The 20,900-nt window shown below is 37.4% G+C and overlaps 1 protein-coding gene across 5 annotated transcripts in view; it reads right to left on the reverse strand.

Annotated features, from left to right (window-relative positions):
• The window catches only part of MIPOL1 (mirror-image polydactyly 1), a 300,958-nt gene that overhangs the window by 40,485 nt on the left and 239,573 nt on the right, over positions 1-20,900 (reverse strand). For all 5 annotated transcript variants that reach the window (XM_037056425.1, XM_037056427.1, XM_037056428.1 and 2 more), the window contains one exon: positions 9,593-9,823. In XM_037056425.1, the coding sequence (XP_036912320.1) occupies positions 9,593-9,823 (231 nt within the window). The remainder of the gene's footprint in view (positions 1-9,592; positions 9,824-20,900) is intronic.

A 20,900-nucleotide genomic window follows, 5' to 3' on the forward strand; every position in this document is an offset into this window, starting at 1 on the left:
AGACAGGGCAAGAATATCAGCTCTACTTTCCAGATGAGGAAGCTGAGAAGAAACACAGTTTAATGATGTGTACATACCCCGTGTATGACAGTCAAGAGTCCTGTTAGTTCACTGATATGTCTACTACATACTAAATTGCCTCTCTTTTAACCTTCAGTTCTAGCCTTTTAATTTATTATATATTAGTGTCACCAGATAAAAGCATCTGGAATACAGACTTACTCATTTTGTTTGCTTCAAAAATAATAGAAATATATTAATAAGTGTCTTTGGTTATATTTCAGTGTCTTTGGTTATATTAATAAGTATTAATAAGTTATTTAAGTTTATATATTAAACTTATTTTGTATAATTAAGCTTAATTTTGGGGGGTTTAGCTGAAGAATTCTACAAACTAACCAAGTACTAACCAAGTCTAATGATAAAATTTGTTCTGGAAAAATACACCATACTTAATTACAGATTCAGTTGTGTAAGCATAACTAACCAGCTGAATACAGAGAAATATCTTTTAATATATAAACAATTACAATGAGTTTCTAAAATCTTCGCAAATGAAATGTGAAGTAACAGAAATGTAATTTCAAGAGTGCATGAAAGTTAGAGAGGGCTTCCTTTAAAGTAAATGACATTTCTTTGCACTCTCTGGAGAGGTAGGGAAAAAGTTCTATTCCAAGTACTAACTCTTCTGGCCTAAAATTTTTGATTAGATTGATTCATCCTTGAGAATGGAAACAGTTTTTTATCTTATCCAGTGAATTTCAAGAAAATATTAAAGGATAACAACAAACACTGTAAATTGAGAGTAATTTTAAACCCTAATTCTAGTCTCTTTTTCACAACGTAAACTGTTTTTCCATGAAACACAATTTGTACCTTTGTCATTTATTTTTGAAGATAAATGTCATTTACTTTTTAAGTTGAAAAATAACAAAAAGGCTTTAGACCCACATGTTAAAAAGTACTCTTTTTTATCCTTTTCTGAGACATTGACCTGTATACTCATTTAAAAGTGAACACCACATCTTTACGTTATTAAATCTTTGTTTTCATCTATTAGTATTCACCAAAGTACCATTTTATAAAACCTCACACTGAATAGACAAGGCTGGAGGTGACCATCTGCAGCTTTAGAGTCTGCGTTTGAATTGATGAAAAGAGCTTTGTGCTTTCATTGCCAAGTTTGATTCTTCCAGTCATTAGGCATTCCCCTCAGATCCCATCAATGAATCTGTACTCTCTTACACCCATGTGTTACATTCTCTTCTCCTCATGGTTTCCTTTGCCAGCTCTACTCAAGAATGACTATTGGGTCTTAGCCACATTCTTCTCACAGCTGTGTTAAAAAAGAGCATCAGAAAGTCTTCCTAAAACCCATATGTGTATCTGGTCCATTCTCTGTCTTAGGGTCACCTCACATTGTGGTGTGATTATACAGAGATTCATTCTTGTTCTTGAACTGTGTTACCCCTATCATTCTGGGAAAGATTAGGCTCTCCAGTCAGTAGTAGAGAACTTCTTCGAAGACTAATGTGAAATACACATCACTCAAAAGGCATACCAATTTAAAGGAAGATGTTTCAAAAATTTAAATATGTTTGTTATTTTTACCATTATGTAGCTTGTCAAATAGCATATGTTAACATAAAAAACCACATACTTTCATATGCTTTGAGATACTGTTAAATGTGGGAAAGGAAAAAGTCAAATAGTGATAATATTCCAAGAACTACCAGTCTGAATGGTATAGATGCTAAAGCAACAAAAAATTAAAATTAGTAAGTTTAGTAAGTTCCAAAATATTATTTACTACATAATATTTTTGGAGTCTTATTTTTTATTTTTAGTTAGCCTTTCTACAGAAATACCTAAAGTATAATTTATAGAAGTATAGTTATTTTTTAAATTTACACTTAGGTTAAGAACCAAAGGAAAACACTTTTTCTCCTGAGTTGTTCAAGAATACAGGTGTAGGAAAAAGTAGATTCACAGTTGTAATACAATACACATAAATAATACGATAATTAACAGTACAAGAAACTGGGCTCTGCATACTCACAACTATAAATTGGCTTTTGCCCACTCCAGTATATAACAATAAAGGAAGAAAGAAAATGTATTTCAACTGCTACTATACACTACATTGTTATAGAATGATTTTTTCACTTTTAATGTAAATGATCAAGAATAAAAAAGAATAAAGTTTATGTATGGACAGTTTATAATTCTACTGTCAGATAAAGTTATACTGAAATAAGCAAAATATTCTTTTATTCTGTATTTATCAAGGGCCAAATGTGCACATGGGCAAATCTCTGACCAAGTGGGGAGAAATGAAGGTGGAATCTTAGAATCTAAGGGAAATTTGTATTTCTACTTGCTCTGTGGTCTAATTTAGCTTTTTCACAATTATATTTTGAAAAAATAAAAAAAAAACTATGACTACTAAAAAAGTGTCCACCAGATTTCAGATAAGTATACCAAGGACTTATATAAAAATATAGACACTTTCTACATCAACACACAGGTATATTATATCTAATCTTCTGTGTTTAAGAATAAAGAAAGCAAAGCAGAAAGTTCTGAGTTCTCGGATATAATGAGGTTGAGAAACATCCAAGAAAAATGATGACAACTTCTAAGATTTCTCCAATAGCTTGCTTTTCCCCTCTTACTACAACAGAAGTATCTTGCAGTACACTAGTGGTTAGTGCTATTGTTACCTGTCCTAGAAAGTTCAAATCATTTATATCTTATTTTTATCAATTTTCAAACTATTCTCAGGTAAGATGGGTGAGTTCTCTTATGTTCACAGATGTGTCCAGGAGTTCTGTAGCCTGCCAAGGGTTAAACAGTAAGAAGGCTTTTAAGTGGAGCTAAGAACAGAATCAAGCAAAAGGATACTTAGTCAGATCCCAAGGCCACTCTAAGAAATGTACAAGTCCTATATATGTGTGAAAATCACCTCTCCACGGTATAAGAACTCCTGTTGTATTTTTTTAGCCTGTCAAGTTATAGTTAAAAATGTGTATCATCACTAGATGGGTCCTATAATTTCCCTAAAATAACAGAAACTCCATTTCTGACTTTTTATTTCTGTAACACTTGGAGTTAAAGAAAAACAAACAAACAAAATTCCTGCATGTTATATAGTTTTAAACCTACAATATGACTTCTCTACTATTTTAGTCCTTTGCTCTTTTCCCCTTCTCTCCATCGTGCTCATCTGAAACACACTTCATCTGCACTCGAAGGAAGGCATGGGCACGAGCCCGGTTCCAGATCATCCACCCAGAGTTTCTGAAGGAGATCAAAGTGAGACACTGTGTGGCAACTGAAATTTTAGTCCCTACTTTTATGCTGTTTGTGATTCAGTCCATAGAGCTAACTACAAAGGGAAACTTAACAGGCAAAGTGTTGATTCTTAGGTTTAGAGAATCCCTTTTTTCCTCCAGGCTGGACCCTTCACTTGCCACTGCAGTGGAATTTCTCAAATTCTGGTTTAGGCTCCAATTTTAATAATTCTACATTAATCCTTCCTTGTTGAAAAAGAATAAGCTAGACAATTATAACTATGTTTCTTTTTCCTGTCAAAGTTAGATATTTCCTGAAGCAATGTGTAAGTCAAAATTCTTTCATTTTTATGAAGAAATGAATATAATTATATGAGGCCTATCCAGAAAGTATCCATCCATGTATTATGAAAAGTAGAGACATTCACTGAAGAAGACACAAGGTACAAGAAAAATTGTAGATAGGACAATGACTCCTCAGTCCCCTTCAAAGTAAGCTCCTTGGGACCTCACCAATCGCCATCAGCTGCCCTATCGTATTTTCCTGGATCTCATCTATTGCCTGAAATCTCTTCCCTTCCAAAGGTGATTTTAGTTTTGGGAAAAGTCAGAAGTCACAGGGCCCCAAATCTGGGCTGCAGAGGGGTTGAGTCATCTAGATGATTTGATATTTTGCCAAAAAACTCTGCATAAGATGTGACGCATGAGCAGGTGCATGTTGTGATGAAGCCGCCAATCACCAGCTGCCTATAGCTGTGGCCTTCTGAATCATCCAAATAGTTTCCATGGAGGAATGTTCAAGCTTAATGCAAAATCTGATGCAGATTCGTTGCTCTACTTGCTCGGTCATTTTAAATGTGAAGGCCACATGATACACAAGCTCCCTCAATGACATCTATTGCCCCCCACTGACTAGTACAGTGAAGTCATCACTGTTCACACATGGTCATTCCAGTCCACTCTCCTTGGCTGCCAGGTTACAGTGATGTTGTGCAAACCGTCCTTGTTATATTAACAGTGGCTGGGCTCTTTCTGGACAGACCTTGTGTATCTACAAAACATGGCAGGTTTCTCTATATAATAAAAGGAGCTCCACAGAGGCTCGCTTTATATACTCAATGGCTGAGAAAGATGATCCACTGCACAAATACATAATGGAATTAAATTTCTAATAAAATACATACTTATTTGATGAAGTACAAGACATATTTTCTAAGTCAAATATGTATTTAAAGGCATGTATTATGATTTATAAATCTAGAATATTAAATTCTTAAAAAGATATCATTGTTCAAGAATAACAATTAAATATGTTAGATGTACATCTTACAATGATTGCTTAGGAGTCATCTAAGTCTATCTCCCATATGTAAATGACAATAAAGCTATGTCTAATTAGATCTAGATTTAGAATTTCTCCTAAAGCTGATTGGGATGTTCAGTTGTACATAAGTTATCACAAATCAATGAACTATTTGACTTATTATTTGCTGAAGTATGTTTTATAAACATAAAGAGCTTTTAAACTGCAAACACAATAATTTTTTTAAAGAGCAATTTAAGAAGAATTTTGAAATGGCCCATTTATTAGTGATACTAAAAACTCAAAAAGTCAACTTTCAACATTATAGTAAATATTGATTTAAACCTTGTGCTGATTTGAGAATTTATGAATCTTATTCTTTGATTCAATCAACAAGTATTTCCAAAATGTTCAGAAATGTCTAATATTACTTTGCAACTTGCAGTCCAACCATGAATTTATAAGAAAAATATTACAGGTAAAGTTGGCAAGAAGCAAGAGTAATTTTAATGAAAAGACAATGCAATTATAAAAAAATAACTGACAGCTTTCATACTAAACTATGAAAGAATATTTGGGCACACTTATGTTTCATTGTGGTTAAAATCAGATTCTGAAACCAGCAACCAAACTAAAAAGTTTGGTGAAGTCTTTCGATGAAAATCTTAGGCTTAAAAAGAAAAAGCAGGATTTTTTTTTCTTTTTTAAATCAAGAAACTGTGGAAATGCTCTATTCCCCTTTCCTGCACCCTGAGCCATCTATCCCGTTTTATAATTCAATCTGCAAACAGATTAAGCAGCTGAGTCTGTGGAAAGTATGTTTGCTCTACACTAGAAACCCTTGTGTGACACTATGGCGACTCCCCTGACACCTTGGCGAGAACTACAGACAGGTCTTACTCATCAACAGGGACACCGGGCTGAACATTCACAATTTCTTTGTAACTTCAACTTCTACATAGAAATCACTACTTGGCCGAAGGAAGGAAAGACATATTGTCAGCTTTACATGTTCTTCTTTTTTTTTCTTTTTTTCCTGTCATAACACTAAAAAAAATGCAGTATGCCCCATATTTAAAAATAAAATAGTTTACATTAATCTTAGATATTTTAATTAAGCAATGAAAAATTAGCAGAACACATACAAATTTTAAGTAATTGATTTTTAAAGGAAAATACCGAAGGAAAGAAAATTTAAAGAGTGAATACACTTTTTCTTGAAAAGTTGTTTAAAAGTTTACAATTTTTTCCCACATGCTTTAATCTTATATAGTCATTGTATAATTATAATTTACGAGGGAATATGAATTGTATCTGTGTAAATCTGGCCCACAGTAAAGATGACAGGTGACAAAAGATATTTTATTGTAAAACCCAGAGCTTTGATAGATATTCTGACCTTGTAAACCTGGCTGTAAATACTTGTATTTTAAGCAACTATGTGTCACTTAGGCATGTTAAGTATAGCAATACATATTTTAAAAATCCTTTGGAAAACTTTTGTTCTCGGTCATAAGAAACCTATCTATAAATGGAAGGATAGATAGAAAATAAAGACAGTATAAAGAACCATAGGGCTTTAAATCTCCTGTGATAATAAAAACATCCATGAAGGAATTGGTGTGTTCTCTTTAGTAAATGAGGATTATGAATAAATAGTCCTTAGAAAAAGTACTAAGAGTTTTTCTTACAAAGTTCCTGTGTTCTTAACCTGCTCTTTAGTTCATCTACCTCGACATAATTCTCCCAAACCGAGGGCATTCAGGGTCAGCAAAAGAGCCATCTCAAAGCTAAACCACAATGTGCTCTTCCTCTGTGAGCATATACATTTTTAAAGAGATGTACATAAGGAGAAAAACCCGAGGGGATGGAGTTTTGCTGGTGTAACTACAGGCTTTATAAGAAGTTATTTTTGAATAATGAGATCTGGCATTTATTATATTTTACTCTGTAAGTGACAATCTGCCTATAAGTATTGGTTGACTTATGGATGGTAATTGTGTGCACTTTCCTTTTCAGAAATCCATAGGTTAAAAAGTTTAAGAAATTGTTAACTTTGAATTAAAATAAAATATAATTTATTTTATCCTTACCCAAGGACATTTTTTCATTGCTTTTAGAGAGAAGAAGAGGGAGAGAGACAGAGGGAAACATCAGTGTAACAGAGAAACACTGATCAGCTGCCCCTCAGAGGCTCCCCAACCAGGGATCGAAATGCAGCCTTTCGGTGTATAGGACAATGCTCTGACCAACTGAGCTATACTGGCCAGGGCTAAAGTAAAATAGAAATGTAAAATTCTACTATTATTAGAAATAGTATATGGTCTCTCTCCACTGTTACTGAAGACTTCAGGCCTTTTCAATGTAGTTAAACTTGATGGAAGTTGGTGGTCAAAACACGAGTTAAAAGCTGACCACTAGGAGGTAAGATACCCAACTGTGAGGAGAGTGTAAAGAGGAGGTGCCAGTGAGAGGAGACTGCAGAGCCTGTCTCTATCCTCTATGCTGCACTGAATCTCATAGGATGAACAAGTCTCTCATGGCGGGGAAAGGGCGAAAGGCTCCATCCAGACGGACCAACACAAATAAAGGCATTCCGTCTGGAAAAGGCAGAGCCCTTCTGAAGCAGGAGAGAGTGCACTGTGGAGAAAAATGATGAGAAGAAGGGATTACGTCACAAGCATGGTTCTAAAAGCATTACAGGTATTACCTCATCTAATTCACATAACATTATGAGGTAGGAATACTATTATCCAAATCAGAACAGTGTTTTGAAACAAAATTCACATACTTATGCATTCTGAATCTGGAGGATGAACTTTTAGACCACTATGTTGTATTGTTGAAGATATATGACAACCTTTACTTATTTTTTACCGTGATCATGCATTAATTTTATATTAAAATATAATTAGAAATGGCCCATTAAATTTGACAGTTAGGAAACTACTGGTGAACTTAAGAACAATTGCAGTACAGGAGCTAGCCACAGTGTACTGAATAGTAGAGGAGTAAATGGGAACTAAAAAATTCAAGATAGTGAATATAAATCAGTTATTCAAGAAATTTGGTTGTGACAGGAGAAAGGAAAATGTGGACTTTTAAAGTGTATATTGTAATTATTACCTGGAATACTGGGATATTTACAAAGGAGTTTGAAAAATAATTGCTAATAATAGAAACTTAAGACTGGCTAGAGAATACTAATAACATCTAACAAAGTCACATAAATTGGTTTCCTGGAAGGCTATCCTCTTAAATTCAATAAAATAGACTGATGTTCACATGAACGGCAATGAAGATATACTGCCCAGTTGAGGGTAATTAAAAATGAAATACAGTGGATTGAATGTGAAAAGGGAAGCCTGATAATATTTCATTCAGGTTTATTGCTAGAAATCAGAATAAAAGATTAAACATTTAAATTAAAATTTAACATTTAACTCTTGTAAATGACATAACTGTACTTAAACTCTGTCCTCGAATTGATGCCATTCCATTAAAAAGTTCTGATCTGTGTGGTTAAATGTGCAGAGTAAGGGCAATATACTGTGTTTTTCAAAAGGTTAAACTTATTCAATTTTAAGCATTATCTGAGATGATGTGATTTCTACTTCTTGGAGTACAAAAGTTATTTCTTTTATAAAATGATAATGATAGTTGATGAGATCTAAAAATAAAAGAATTATAGGCTAACATTTCCAAATACTTTTTAGAAATCTAATTGCTATCTGGGAAACACTTGTAGGCAATTTTAGCTATGTGTGGAAATTTAAAAATTACATATAAAGAATTAAAATGTAAAAATAATTACAATTGAAGTTTGTAATTATTTACAGACTTTAAGCAAACAGAGCTATATCAGATTCTGTGAAAAGTTATTGATGTGTATTTATAAGAAAATGAGATCTACCTATATATCTTGGTGTTCTTAGAATATTAATGTACATTGTGAAAAACTGATATAGTTTCTGATTGCATATAAACCTAATTTTAAATCTACAAAAAATATAACACCATAAATCACAAGTTTTAAGGCATACTGATAATGCAGATTAATAAGCATAAATTCCAATCTGTCTTAAAATGCTCTAGACTACAGAGTTACCTGACATTGGGCTATTACATAAAATATAACTTCAGGGATGTTGAGAAATGGTTAGGATGACTTATTTTCAAATAAAAAGTGGTGAGAATTACGAAACTTTGAAGTCAGCACCACTTCTTCATACTGTGAAACTAAAAATTATTTTTAGGAAAAATGTATGTTTTAAAAACTGATGGTGATTAGGTGTGTGAATGATGTAATGCTATAAACAATACATTAAAAAAGGCTCAATTCCAACGACAAATTCTATTATGAGCTGCCTTAGAAAATTCTGCTACAATGTTCAAGTCCCATAGATTAACAAGTGACTCTTTGTCTGATAAATTATTTGTTAACATTTTACTGGCTATCATAAGGGCTGACTTATTATGCAGCTTTAGTTAAATTTTAAGAAAAATGTGAATATCATTGAAAATAAACAAATAAAATTATGTACTGTGAAAAGCTGTATTGACAATACATGACAATTACACTGTGCCGTATTCTGTGTGCCCAGAGGCCTCAGATTACAAGACCACAGATGATCCGAATTCAAGCAGGATTATTGTGAAGCTAAAGAGTCAAGCTGATAACTTCACTGCCTCTTCGCCTCGCTAATAACTTTATTACCTATGAAATGATTTTAATAGTATGACTTCCGTGAACTGAGGAAGATCAGATATCAAATAAAAATGGTTTGCCTTGCACAGTAACCATGATTCCACAGTTAAATGGTTTTTGATCCCAAATATGGATATGACAGGCAGTCTAATAAGTCCATTTGGCTCGATGATTTTTTATCTTAAACTGTGAGTAGCAGGAGTAGTAAATAACATATTCTAGTGGCTAAAATAAAGTGTTTTTGCTTTGTTTCATACTTTTGAAATAGCGCAAGATCATCTCACTCACTTCTGCACTCTGTCCTTGGCCGCCCGGGAGGCCTCCACTGCGTCCCGGAGCTCTACCGCCATGTGCGCGCGGTCCGCCAGAGCCTGCTGCAGTTGGGTAGCCAGTTCCTCGTTTTGTTGCTGAGTGATGGAAACAATGTTCTCTCTATTCTTTAAGGCTTCTTCATAGGTACTAAGGGTATGGTTAAACTGATCTTTCAGGGTTTCTTCCCGGGATAATGACTTGTGTAAACTGAGAAAATATAAGAATAAATAATTTAAACCTAACTATGCAGGCTGACTAATCAATAAGCTGTTGAACAAAAATCCCCAGTTAGGAATATACATTTCTAAAAAATCAATAAAAACATACATAAATGAATAAATGAAAATAATTTTTACATTGCAATATTACACATAATAATTATTCTATTTCTCTGCTTGGAGGCTGAAAGCTACCCAGACAAATGATTGTCTATGTTACCAAGGCATACAAAAAGATACTGTAAGATGTTAATTGAATCATAACAGTGTAAATATTACATTCAATTTTCTTAAAAAAAGAAATAGCAGAATACTGGGGAAAAAGTATCTCTAGGTAAATAAAAATATAATAAGCCGACTGCAAAGAAATGAGAGGTAAGAGAACTGGCATCATCAATTTAGCAGACCCAGGCTCTATTCACTGAGCATGAATGAGGTTTGTACAAACACCAATCAGCTGAATACAAAGCATTTTCTACTTGTCACAGTCGAGATATAAATGAAGTTAAAACCACTAGTCAGACTGCACAGAAATAATATGTATTTGGGTATCTTTTATTTTGTTAGTGAATCTTATGCCAAATACATTCATTCTGAAGTCATACAGAGAAATACCATATAAATTAAGACTGAATGCAGAGGAAAATGCAGACAAATAGAATCCTAAAAAGCTAAAGGTCAAAGCTTTGATATGTCATTACACCTACCACCTGAGATTATTTTGAAATGGCACCAAGCACCTCACACAATTAAATAAAGACATTTTGAAAATATAAATATTTAATAAGAGAAATTTAAAATCCACATAGGTGATGTTCTTTTTTATTAAATAAAATCATTTCAGTATATGCATACAAAAGAAATGTCAATGGGAGACGAAGTAAAACAACCAAACTATATAATACAGATTGATAATGTGAAAGAAAGTAATATAATTCCCGAGTCTGCACAGAGGTAGTCAGGGACTTCAGCGCTGGCCGAGTATCTAGTTCGATACTTTACTGGAAACTGTTCAAACTGAAGCGACGATAAATTTCTTCACTATGTTTAAGTAACCTATGAACCTCTGCAGAGTGCGCGTTTGGAGAAGGCACCACACAGAGGCCAGGGGGACTCTGTCGGAGGGAAACCGGCAACAGGCAGGACAGTCAGCACTCCACCAGACATTTCAGGATGCGAATTAGTTCTCAAGAAGAGAGACTGCTGCCAAACTGGGGCCAATTGTCAGATATTCTAAATAAACACCTGACAAGCTACAAGCTGTGAAAAGTGTTTACAAACTACATGATCTGTTTACTATGTATAAATTAAAAATGATGTGCAATGCCACATTGGTAGAGTGTAAAAAACTACCTTTACAGTTTTCACTTATTTATCTCTAATTTCATTTCTTTTCTGTTTTTATCAAACCACGCGTTCTGAAGTCACCTGCCTCCTGCCCACTGTCCCATTCTATGTCCTTTCACACTTTCTGCATCCTTCCTACTCCAACTTCAGTTTCCTTCAGCCCACTCTCTGTCTATTTGAAAGATCTAAGAAAGAAGCTAAAGACAAACAAAGCAAAAAACCTCTAGAAAGATGAGTTTATGATTTTTACCTTTAAAACATTATTACTCATCTTTTAATTGTTAATTATATTTTAAATTACAAAAAGTGCACAAATCTGAAGTACTCAGCTTGGTACAATGCAAAGAACCAAACACCGAATGGACCCACAAGAAGCCCCCCAGCATTCCCTCCCAGGGGCTGCCCCCCACTTCCCCAGTGTAGTCACCAGTCCAACCTCTAGGAAGATAGTATTGCCTGTCTCTGAACTTTTTGTCTGGTTTTTCTCTTAGCATAAGAGTTATGAGATTCATCCTTTTACTGCATGTAGTGTGTTATTTTTTATTGCAATGATGTATTCTGTTATATAAATATCCCACCACTTACTTAACCATTTCACTATTGTTGCTATTAATATTCTTGTATGTGTTTTCATGGAGCCAAGTACTCGTTTTCCCCGTGCTTTACTGAGATATAGTTGATATTAAATGCTCATTTTTGGAAAAGAATTTATCCGTAGAATGTATGTACATTTACATGTAGTCGATGCTGCATACAGTTTCCCAAAGTGGTCGTACAGGTCACACCCCCCTGAGCGACCTAGGGGGTGGTAGTTGCCCCAACACGTTCCCTCAGAGTGGAAATTCCAGTCCTTTTAACTTCAGCCCTCGTAGAGGAGTGTAGTGATATTTCATTCTCTTAAGGCTGTCTTTCGATGAATGTAAGTTCTTAATTTTAGTGGAGTCCAATTTATCACTGTTTCTTTTATTAATGGAAGTGCTTTCTGTGTCTCATTTAAAAAAATCTTAGCCTACCCATTCCTTTATATTTTAATCTTACATACATGATCTTGCTTTACAAATATTCTTAATATATTATTAATATTCTTTTAAAAATATTTTATTTATTTATTTTTAGAGAGGGGGGAAGGGAAGGAGAGTGGTAGAGAAACATCAATGTGTGGTTGCCTCTCATGTGTCTCCTACTGGGGACCTGGCCTGCAACCCAGGCATGTGCCCTGAGTGGGAATTGAACTAGTGACCCTTTGCTTCACAGGCCCGCACTCAATCCACTGAGCCACACCAGCCAGGGCTTATTATTAATATTCTTAATAAGACTTTAAATATATTCTTAGTTAGGACTTTTGTATGATCTCACTTAAAACTCACTGTGGGCTTAGTTTGGGAATTTTGCATTTGTCTATGATATCTAAAACACTACTCAGTATATGCCAACCAATTAAATATTAAAAATCAATACATTTTTAAAATCTCATCATTAAGATCATGGTATCCTGACTTAATTCCCTAATTGTTCATCATGTCCCAGACTTCTATCATTTAATCTTATTTTGGGAGTAAATTTATACCTAATTTTGATTTTTCTCTCACATGAACCTGTGACTTTCATGCTCAAAAAGCTAATCATTCAATACGCTTGGAAATGTTTTTTTTTGACTCCTCACCTGAGAATATTTTTTTACCGATTTTTAGAGAGAGGGAGGATGGATGGGGGTGGGGGAAGAGAGAGAGAGAAACATTAATCAGTTGCCCCCTGTATGTACCTGACTGGGGATTGAACTCACAACATAGCCATGTGCCCTGACCATGGATGAAACCTGCAACCTTTTGGTGTAGGGATGATGCTCCCACCAACTTAGCCACTGCCTTGGAAATCTTAATTTCCATCAAGACTTTCACAAATAGAAGCAGTAGCTGGAGTAATCTTTTAAAAGACAAATTAGATAATGCCACCTAACATCCTGTAATAGCATGTTATTGCACTCAGAATAAAACTCTAAAAATCACACAACTTACATACTTTAACTCACTAAACCTCACAACCTATGAGAAGTCCTCTCAATATGACTTTTTTTTTCAACTGATGCAGAAATTGAAACACAGAGAGGTAAGTAATTTAACTATCCTCACATACCTAGCAGAGCCAGCACCTGAACCCACCGTCTTCCTCCTTGGGAGGGAACACTCGTCTTAGTATGAGATGCAAAGCCCTGTGTCATCTGCACCCCCTCACCTGTTAGCCAGACGTCAAGTTTCTCAAGTGTATCAAGCTTTTTCCTGCTCGAGGGACTTGTTTCCAATGCCTCTCCCTCCTCTACCTGACAAACGAGGTCTCAGCACAAACACTCTTTCTCAGATAAACCTTTCATGACTCTTCAATCTAAATTTGGATGTTCCCTCTTTGTGACTGCCTCATTAACCCTAACCTTTTCTTTCTTAGAACTTATAATAATTTGCCCTGGCTGGTGTGGCTCAGTTGATCAGAGTGTCACCCTATACACCAGGGGTGTCAAACTCATTTTCACCAGGGGCCACATCCGCCTCATGGTTGCCTTCAAAGGCTGAATGTAATTTTTGAACTTTATAAATGTAACTAATCCTTAACAGTTAAGGGAGAGATTGGTGCTGCCGCCGGGTACAAACAAGGTTGCTGGGCCGGATAAAACAAGGTGGAGGGCTGGATTCGGCCCTCGAGTCCTGTGTTTGCCACCTGTGCTGTACACCAAAAGGTTAGGGGCTCAATCTCCAGTCAGAGCACATACCTCCCTCTCTTTCCTTCTTCCTCTTTCTAAAATCAATAAACATAATTTCTAAAGAAGAACTTATAATAATTTGTAGTTTTTTCAGTTTCAGCTTATGATTTACTTCTCAATTCCAACATATTAATACTCATTTACATAGGGCAATTTTATTTTATGGAAAACACTTGTTCCTCTGGAAAGCATTACGCTGAGTGAAATAAGCCAGGTGTTGAAGGACAAATACCATGTGATCTCACCTTTAACAGGAAGCTAAACAACAAAACAAACAAGCAAGCAAAATATAACCAGACACTGAAATAGAGAACAGGGGGACCGTGACCAGAGGGGAGAGGGGAGGGAATTTCAGGGGAAATAGGGGAGGGATTTAGAGGAACAGATATAAAGGATACATGGACAACAACTGAGAAGGGTGGAAATGGGAGGGAGGGGGGAGCACGTGGGTGGGATGGGATGGGAGTAATAGACAGAAAACTGTACTTGAAAAATAATTAAATAAAAAAAATTGGGGGAGAAAAAGAAAACACTTGTTCCTTAAGCATTTCAATAAATCAAAATTATTATAATTCTAAAGAAATTTTCTTATAGGAACAAGGTAAGTACAGGACATATGTTCCCAGCATGCATAAATCTGTAAGCACTGAAGCACATTTTTGTTTCAGTGTTGTTCTGACGCTCAGAGTTCTCTTCCCAAAATTGACAGCAGGGCCACATGTGAATGTTATGTGAATGTTATGTTCAGCTTCTTTTCACAGAGTCATTTCACATTTAACTTCTTTTCAAAGTTCTTGATTTCAGGTGCGTTTTCAGTATGATAGCAGCATTCCAATCACTGGCACTAAAATGATGTGTGCATGGGGAAATATTTTAAGTTGTTGTAAGAATCACGATAAAATGGCAACAGAAGAGCCATCAAACCACTGTCAGAATTTCCAAAGCACCAACGAACCAATGGTGTGGCTCCCAAATACTGACGGGATGGCAACGGCCTGACTGTCAGGAGGTTCATGAGGTGGTATCGTGAGTTTCAACGCCCTTCTAGTTTTAAAATTACGTAATCCTCAATAAATATAAGGTTTCCACTTTAGTATAGAAAGTAAGACCTCAAAAACATTCTTACTAGGACTTTCCCACGATCACAGTTCCGAACCACATCAAACGAGCGCACACGTCCTCTCCCGTGCCGCTCCCCACCCTGAGCCCAACAGCAGGCGGAGGGAGGAAGCGCCCTTCCACGGGCATCACACCAACCAGTGGCACGTGACCGACTTCCCTTCCCAAGCGGACTCCGTCTATCCTCTCATGTCTGCGGTCCTCACTGATGCCCTGGTCCCTGGCTCTCTATCCTGCCTCAGTTTAAAATATCCTGCAACGTTCAGGTTTATGACCCACTTTCATGTTTTGCTTACAGATATTTATGTTCTCCTCAGCTTGTCTGCTAACCACTTTGCTAAACTCTCTCAATTGTAATGTCACACACAAATTCAGCTTATTCCTACGACTAGTACTTGCCCATTTATACCAACTTTCGATGCTACTTTCCTGGCTTCCACTCTTGCCTCCATGATCGGGTATTACTTAAGTTCTTGTACACGATCACCTTACTCGCCATCTGGGAATACGTACTCTTCTGCTTTGGCTTCATTTACTTAATGGTTTAAGTGCTCAATCAAGAATGTATCCATAGATACTGCTTTTAAAAATTGAGTATTTTTGGATAAAAAATGTAGTGGTAAGGAACAACAGTACAGACCAGTGATTTTCTACCTGTTTCATCTCGTGGCACACATAAACTTATTACTAAAATTCTGTGGCACACCAAAAATATTTTATATGTTTTGCTGATTTGACAAAAATATATAATTTTGATTCTTTTACACTGAATGACTATTGCTATGTTGGCACTTGACATTTTTTTTTTTCACTTAATAATGTGAGGACAAAGAGGTCAGTGTCCCTGACTAATTAGTCATATTTTAAAACTTCTTGGGCCATACCAGTTGAAAATCGCTGGTACAGATGACCAGTTCTACACTTGCAACATCTGGAGACATTTTTCAGTGTTACAAAGGGAGTCAGGGATGCTGCTAGCATTCACTAGGTAGAGGCCAGAGATGCCTTTAAACACCTAGCAATGCACAGGACAGACCCCTCAACAAAGAATCATCCAGTCTAATATGTCAAAAGTGCCAAATCTGGTGCAGATGAAATAATGTTTGGTTTGGACTTTGAAGAAGTAGATTTAAATTTCACGTCTGTCATTCACTCTGTATGACCTTGAAAAAAATACCCATTTGCATATTAATTTTCTCAACTCTAAAACAGAACAATCCCACGGAGTTCCTATGAGAACAAAAAGGGCTAATCTATGTGAAGTTAGCCGGCATAGTACCTGATGAAGAACAGGCATTCATACAGGCATCTATAACTTTTAAAAGAAATAACTGACTTTGTATAAAATCTTATACAATACCAGACATTTTATAAATGCTTTTATGAAGAACAACTGCCTGTTTCTACAGGTTTTTTATGAATTGGGAGAGGTAAACTAGTTTTCCTAACCTTTATCACTTAACTGATAACATTCTTAAATCATTCAGGGGAAAAAAAAGAGGCAGGTTGGGCTTGTTTTTACTGAATTAAAACAAATAAAGACAAAGCAGGTGTGAAAGGCAGAAGTATGTGCTACCTTGTCCTAAGTACACACTTCTTAAGAGGACAGTGTCTTTTTTTATTTCCTGGCTTACTGTATCAATTAGTTTGATCTAAGTTTCTGACCGATGTGATTTGCCTTCTCTTTGAAGAACTTCTTTTAACATACCTTGCAAGGCAGGTATACTGATGTCAAATTCCTTCAGTGTTTGTTAGAGAGAGTCTTTACCTCTCCTTCACTTTTTTTAAAAAATATTTTTATTTATTTATTTTTAGAGGGGAAGGAGAGAGGGAGAGAAACATCAATGTATGGTTGCCTTTTGTGCATCCCCTGCTGGGAGTTAGCCTGCAAGGAACCGATTTGCAACCCAGGCATGTGCCCTGGCTGGGAATCGAACCACGATCGTCTGGTTCGCAGGCCCGCGCTCAATCCACTGAGCTACGCCAGCCAGGTCTCCTTCACTTTTGAAGGGTAAATTCATTGGATACAGAATTTTAGCTTGATGCCCCAAGTGTCAGCCTGACATGCAAAGTGCTCCAAAATTCTGTCTCCTTTTCTTTTCAGACTTCTTCCTATCTACCGTATGAAAACATTCTATTTTGCCCAAATGGAAACAGAAACTATTGGAAGATTCCCTCACACTGTTCTGTTTGGATTGTTGCCTGCTGTTGTGTCCAGATGAGTGCTCTTTCCCCACCCCTCCACGTCACCACACAAGGCACAGTTGAACGGCCACAGCCACTGCGAAGTCACATCACACTCCACGCCCTGAGCAAAGAGACACCCCTACCTCTGCACTCCCATACCCTTTCCTTAACCCTTAAAAATATATTAATCACTTTATGCCACCCTTTGTGGCTGTTGCATACTTGTTTAATCTTCCCTACTATAGTCTAATGCTGTTGAAGGAAGGGACCATGCTCTTTACTCTTCTTTGTTTCCTTCCAGGGCCTGACACAATGGCTTCTCTATAGGAGGTGTATAAAAAATATTGATCTATTTGAGCAAGTGGGCTCTAGTATTCTAAAAGAATCACATTGATTTTATTTCTCTTCCATTTCTCCTTATCTTAATGTACAGCCCCATATGCACCACTGTTTTCCCTTACCCACCTTTCATTCCACTATACTTTGAAGAATATTTTTAAAATACACTTTTTGTACTCTCGTTTGTTTATTTTTTCTTTTGTTTCCCTTGTCCGAGGAGATATATCAGAAAAAATATTGCAGAATACAGGTGGACTTCTGGTCAAGAGGGTGGCATAGGTAAACATGGCTTGCCTCCTCACACAGCCACATCAAAATTACAACTAAAATATAGAGGAACCATCCCTCAGAACCATCAGAAATAAAACTGCATGGAAGTCTGACAACTATGGAATTAAAGAAAACACATCTATCCAGACTGGTAAGGGGTGGGGCATAGAAAGAGCTGGTCCCACCTCCATATTTAATGGATACAAATTTGGGAGGGATATCTCAGGAGTGAGGAGTCCCAGCTCCACACCAGGCCTCCTAGCCCAGGGTTCCACTACCAGGAAGATAAGCCCCAATAATTTCTGGCAGTAAAAATCAGTGGGGATTGAGTCAGTGGAAGAAACTTCTGGACTCCCAAGCAGTTCCTCTTGAAGAATCCACACATGGACTTACTCAGACTTACTGCCTCTGAGCTATAGTACCAGGGTAGCAGCTTGAAAAGCATCAGCAGCATATGGAAAGGAACTGAAATGTCTGGTACCAAGGAGGGAGCTGGGGTAAAGCTTTCTTCCAGGAAGAAAGGCGGGCAGAGGCCACTGTCCCTTTTCTGAGTTCTCCCCAAACACAGCCACAGAGCTAGCAGGCAGGTGTCATTTCTGAGACTCCATCAATTTCGCTAACACTGTTTGCTTTGTGGTGGAGATCCCCTGAGACTCCCTCCCACCAAACTTAAGGGTCCACCCAAGGTATTAACCATGATTTTTCCATATGAATGGCTGGTCTTGGCTCATGCTTCACAACTTCCTAAACCCTATCAAACAAGCAATAACAGGCCTCAGTAAGCCCTCAGCCCCTGTACCTCTTGCTACGTGGCCCCAAACCTGGCGCTAGCAGGAACCAGCCTAGATTCACAGCTTGGCTTTGCCTAGGAATCTGCAAGCCCGGCACAAGAAGCAGCCATCTCAGATTGCTTTATAGCTCATGCATAGTGGCCGTGGACAAAACCAAGTGGAGGCCTGCACCACTCAGGAAGCCCCAGAGCTGTGGATGGAGTGGACAGCTATAGACAACGTCGGAGCACCACCACCTGCCCCTGCATAGTGATCCTACATGGAGGGCAGATTTTGGTGGTCAGTGGTCACTGCCAGTCCTTGCAGCTGACAGACCTGGGTAAACCCCTCCCATTGACCTGCCAACAGCAGTCAGGCTCAACTACAACAGGAGGTGTGGGGGCAACTTTCCTCCCAAGTCCCCCCAGCTGCCATGGATGAGAGTAAATATGACTGGGATATGATGTGATCTGCTTGGGGAGGAGAGGTGGCTATTTTCCCAGAGGAAAAAGGCCGTGAGCAGTGGCCAGGTCCTCAGGGGAAAAAGACGTTGAGCTCCCTCCTCCAGGGCCTTTTATTGGGTTGTAATACAGAGGAATACAGGGCGGCATGGATCAAACATAGATAAGAAATGATTTCAAAGAAATCTGAGGGCTTAGTTCGAGTCAGAGTCTGTCAGGAACAGAGTTTTAGGGTTTCTTTCTTGAACCCTTAACATATGAATGAAGGCACTCTTAGCAGAACAGAATCCACAGGTTTATCAGGAAGTCTTTGTGGTGCCAGATTTTTCCCCAGGACACCCTCTAACAAGGCAAGGAGCTGCACCCCTCCCCAACAGGTATTCAGGCTTAAGGGGATTAGAGCCAGGAAGCACTTCTCCCAGAGAATATGGGGACTCAGGCTATGTCAAAGCCGAGGGGAGACAGTCCATTGCTCCCTGTTGCAGCCTCCCCGAGTCCTTCCATAAAGGCTCCCCAAGTGATAGAGTTTGGCTTCGGTTGCCCCCCCACTGTGAGGGGTCTTACCTATCATTGACTTCCAACCAAGCTTTGGGGGCAGGGAGAGGAAAAAAGCAGCGTTTGCTACCAGAGACAAGCTTTGTCTCCCGCGGCTTGCATTCCAGACGTAGTCTCTCACTCATTCTTAAGCCACAGAGGGCAGAGAGTTACAATTCCTAAAACCAGGCAGAGCAGTCTACAACAAGGAAGGTGTCCTCAGCTCACACAAAGAGCATACCTCGAGCACCCAATTTGGGTGGTAGGGGAAGCTGTGCCACTGGACCCTAGAGGACACCTACAGGACACCTACAACATTAGGACACACAACCAAGACAGGGAGTCATAGCAGCTTTACCTAATATACAGAAACAAACACAGGGAGGCTGCCAAAATGAGCAGACAAAGAAACATGGCCAAAACAAAAGAACAGATCAAAACTTCAAAAAAAGAACTAAATGAAATGGTGATAAGTAATCTATCAGATGCAGGATTCAAAACACTGGTTATAAGGATGGTCAAGGAACTTAGTGAGGACCACAACAGCATAAAAAAGATCCAGTCAGAAATGAAAGATACACAAATTGAAATAAAGAACAATTAACAGAGAGACAACAGTAAAGTGGACGAAAATGGACAATCCAATTAATGATTGGGAACATAAGGAAGCAAAAAACAACCAATCAGAATAACAAGAAGGGAAATGAATCCAAAAAAGGCAAGAATGTGTGGAAAAAGGAACTCTCCATGCACTGTTAATAGGAATGTAGATTGGTACAACCACTGTGGAAAACAGTATGGACTTTCCTCAAAAAATTAAAAACAGAATTGCCTTATGACCCAGTGATTCCATTTCTGGGAATATATCCAAAGAAACCTGAAACACTGACTTGAAAGATTGTAAGCACCCCTATGTTCGCTGAAGCACTATTTACAATAGCTAAGATCTGGAAGCAGTCCAAGCACTCATCAGTGGATGAGTGAATAAGCCATGGTACATCTACAAAATGGAATACTACTCAGCCATAAAAAAGAACGAGCATTTGCAACAGCATGGATGGACCTAGAAGGTATTATGCCAAGTGAAATGAACCAGAGAAAGACAAATACTATATGATCACATGTATGTGCAGTCTAATAAACAAAATAAACAAACCTAATAGAAACAGACTCATAGAAAAAGAGAAGAGACAAAGGGGTGGGGATGCTGGGGGCTCGGTGAAATAGATTGAGGGTATTAAGCAAAAACAAAACAAACAAACAAAACCTCTCAGAGACACAGATGAC

This window comes from Sturnira hondurensis, unplaced genomic scaffold (genome assembly GCF_014824575.4).
Source record: "Sturnira hondurensis isolate 20B ecotype Veracruz unplaced genomic scaffold, ASM1482457v3 Scaffold0008948, whole genome shotgun sequence".
Lineage (NCBI taxonomy): Eukaryota > Metazoa > Chordata > Mammalia > Chiroptera > Phyllostomidae > Sturnira > Sturnira hondurensis.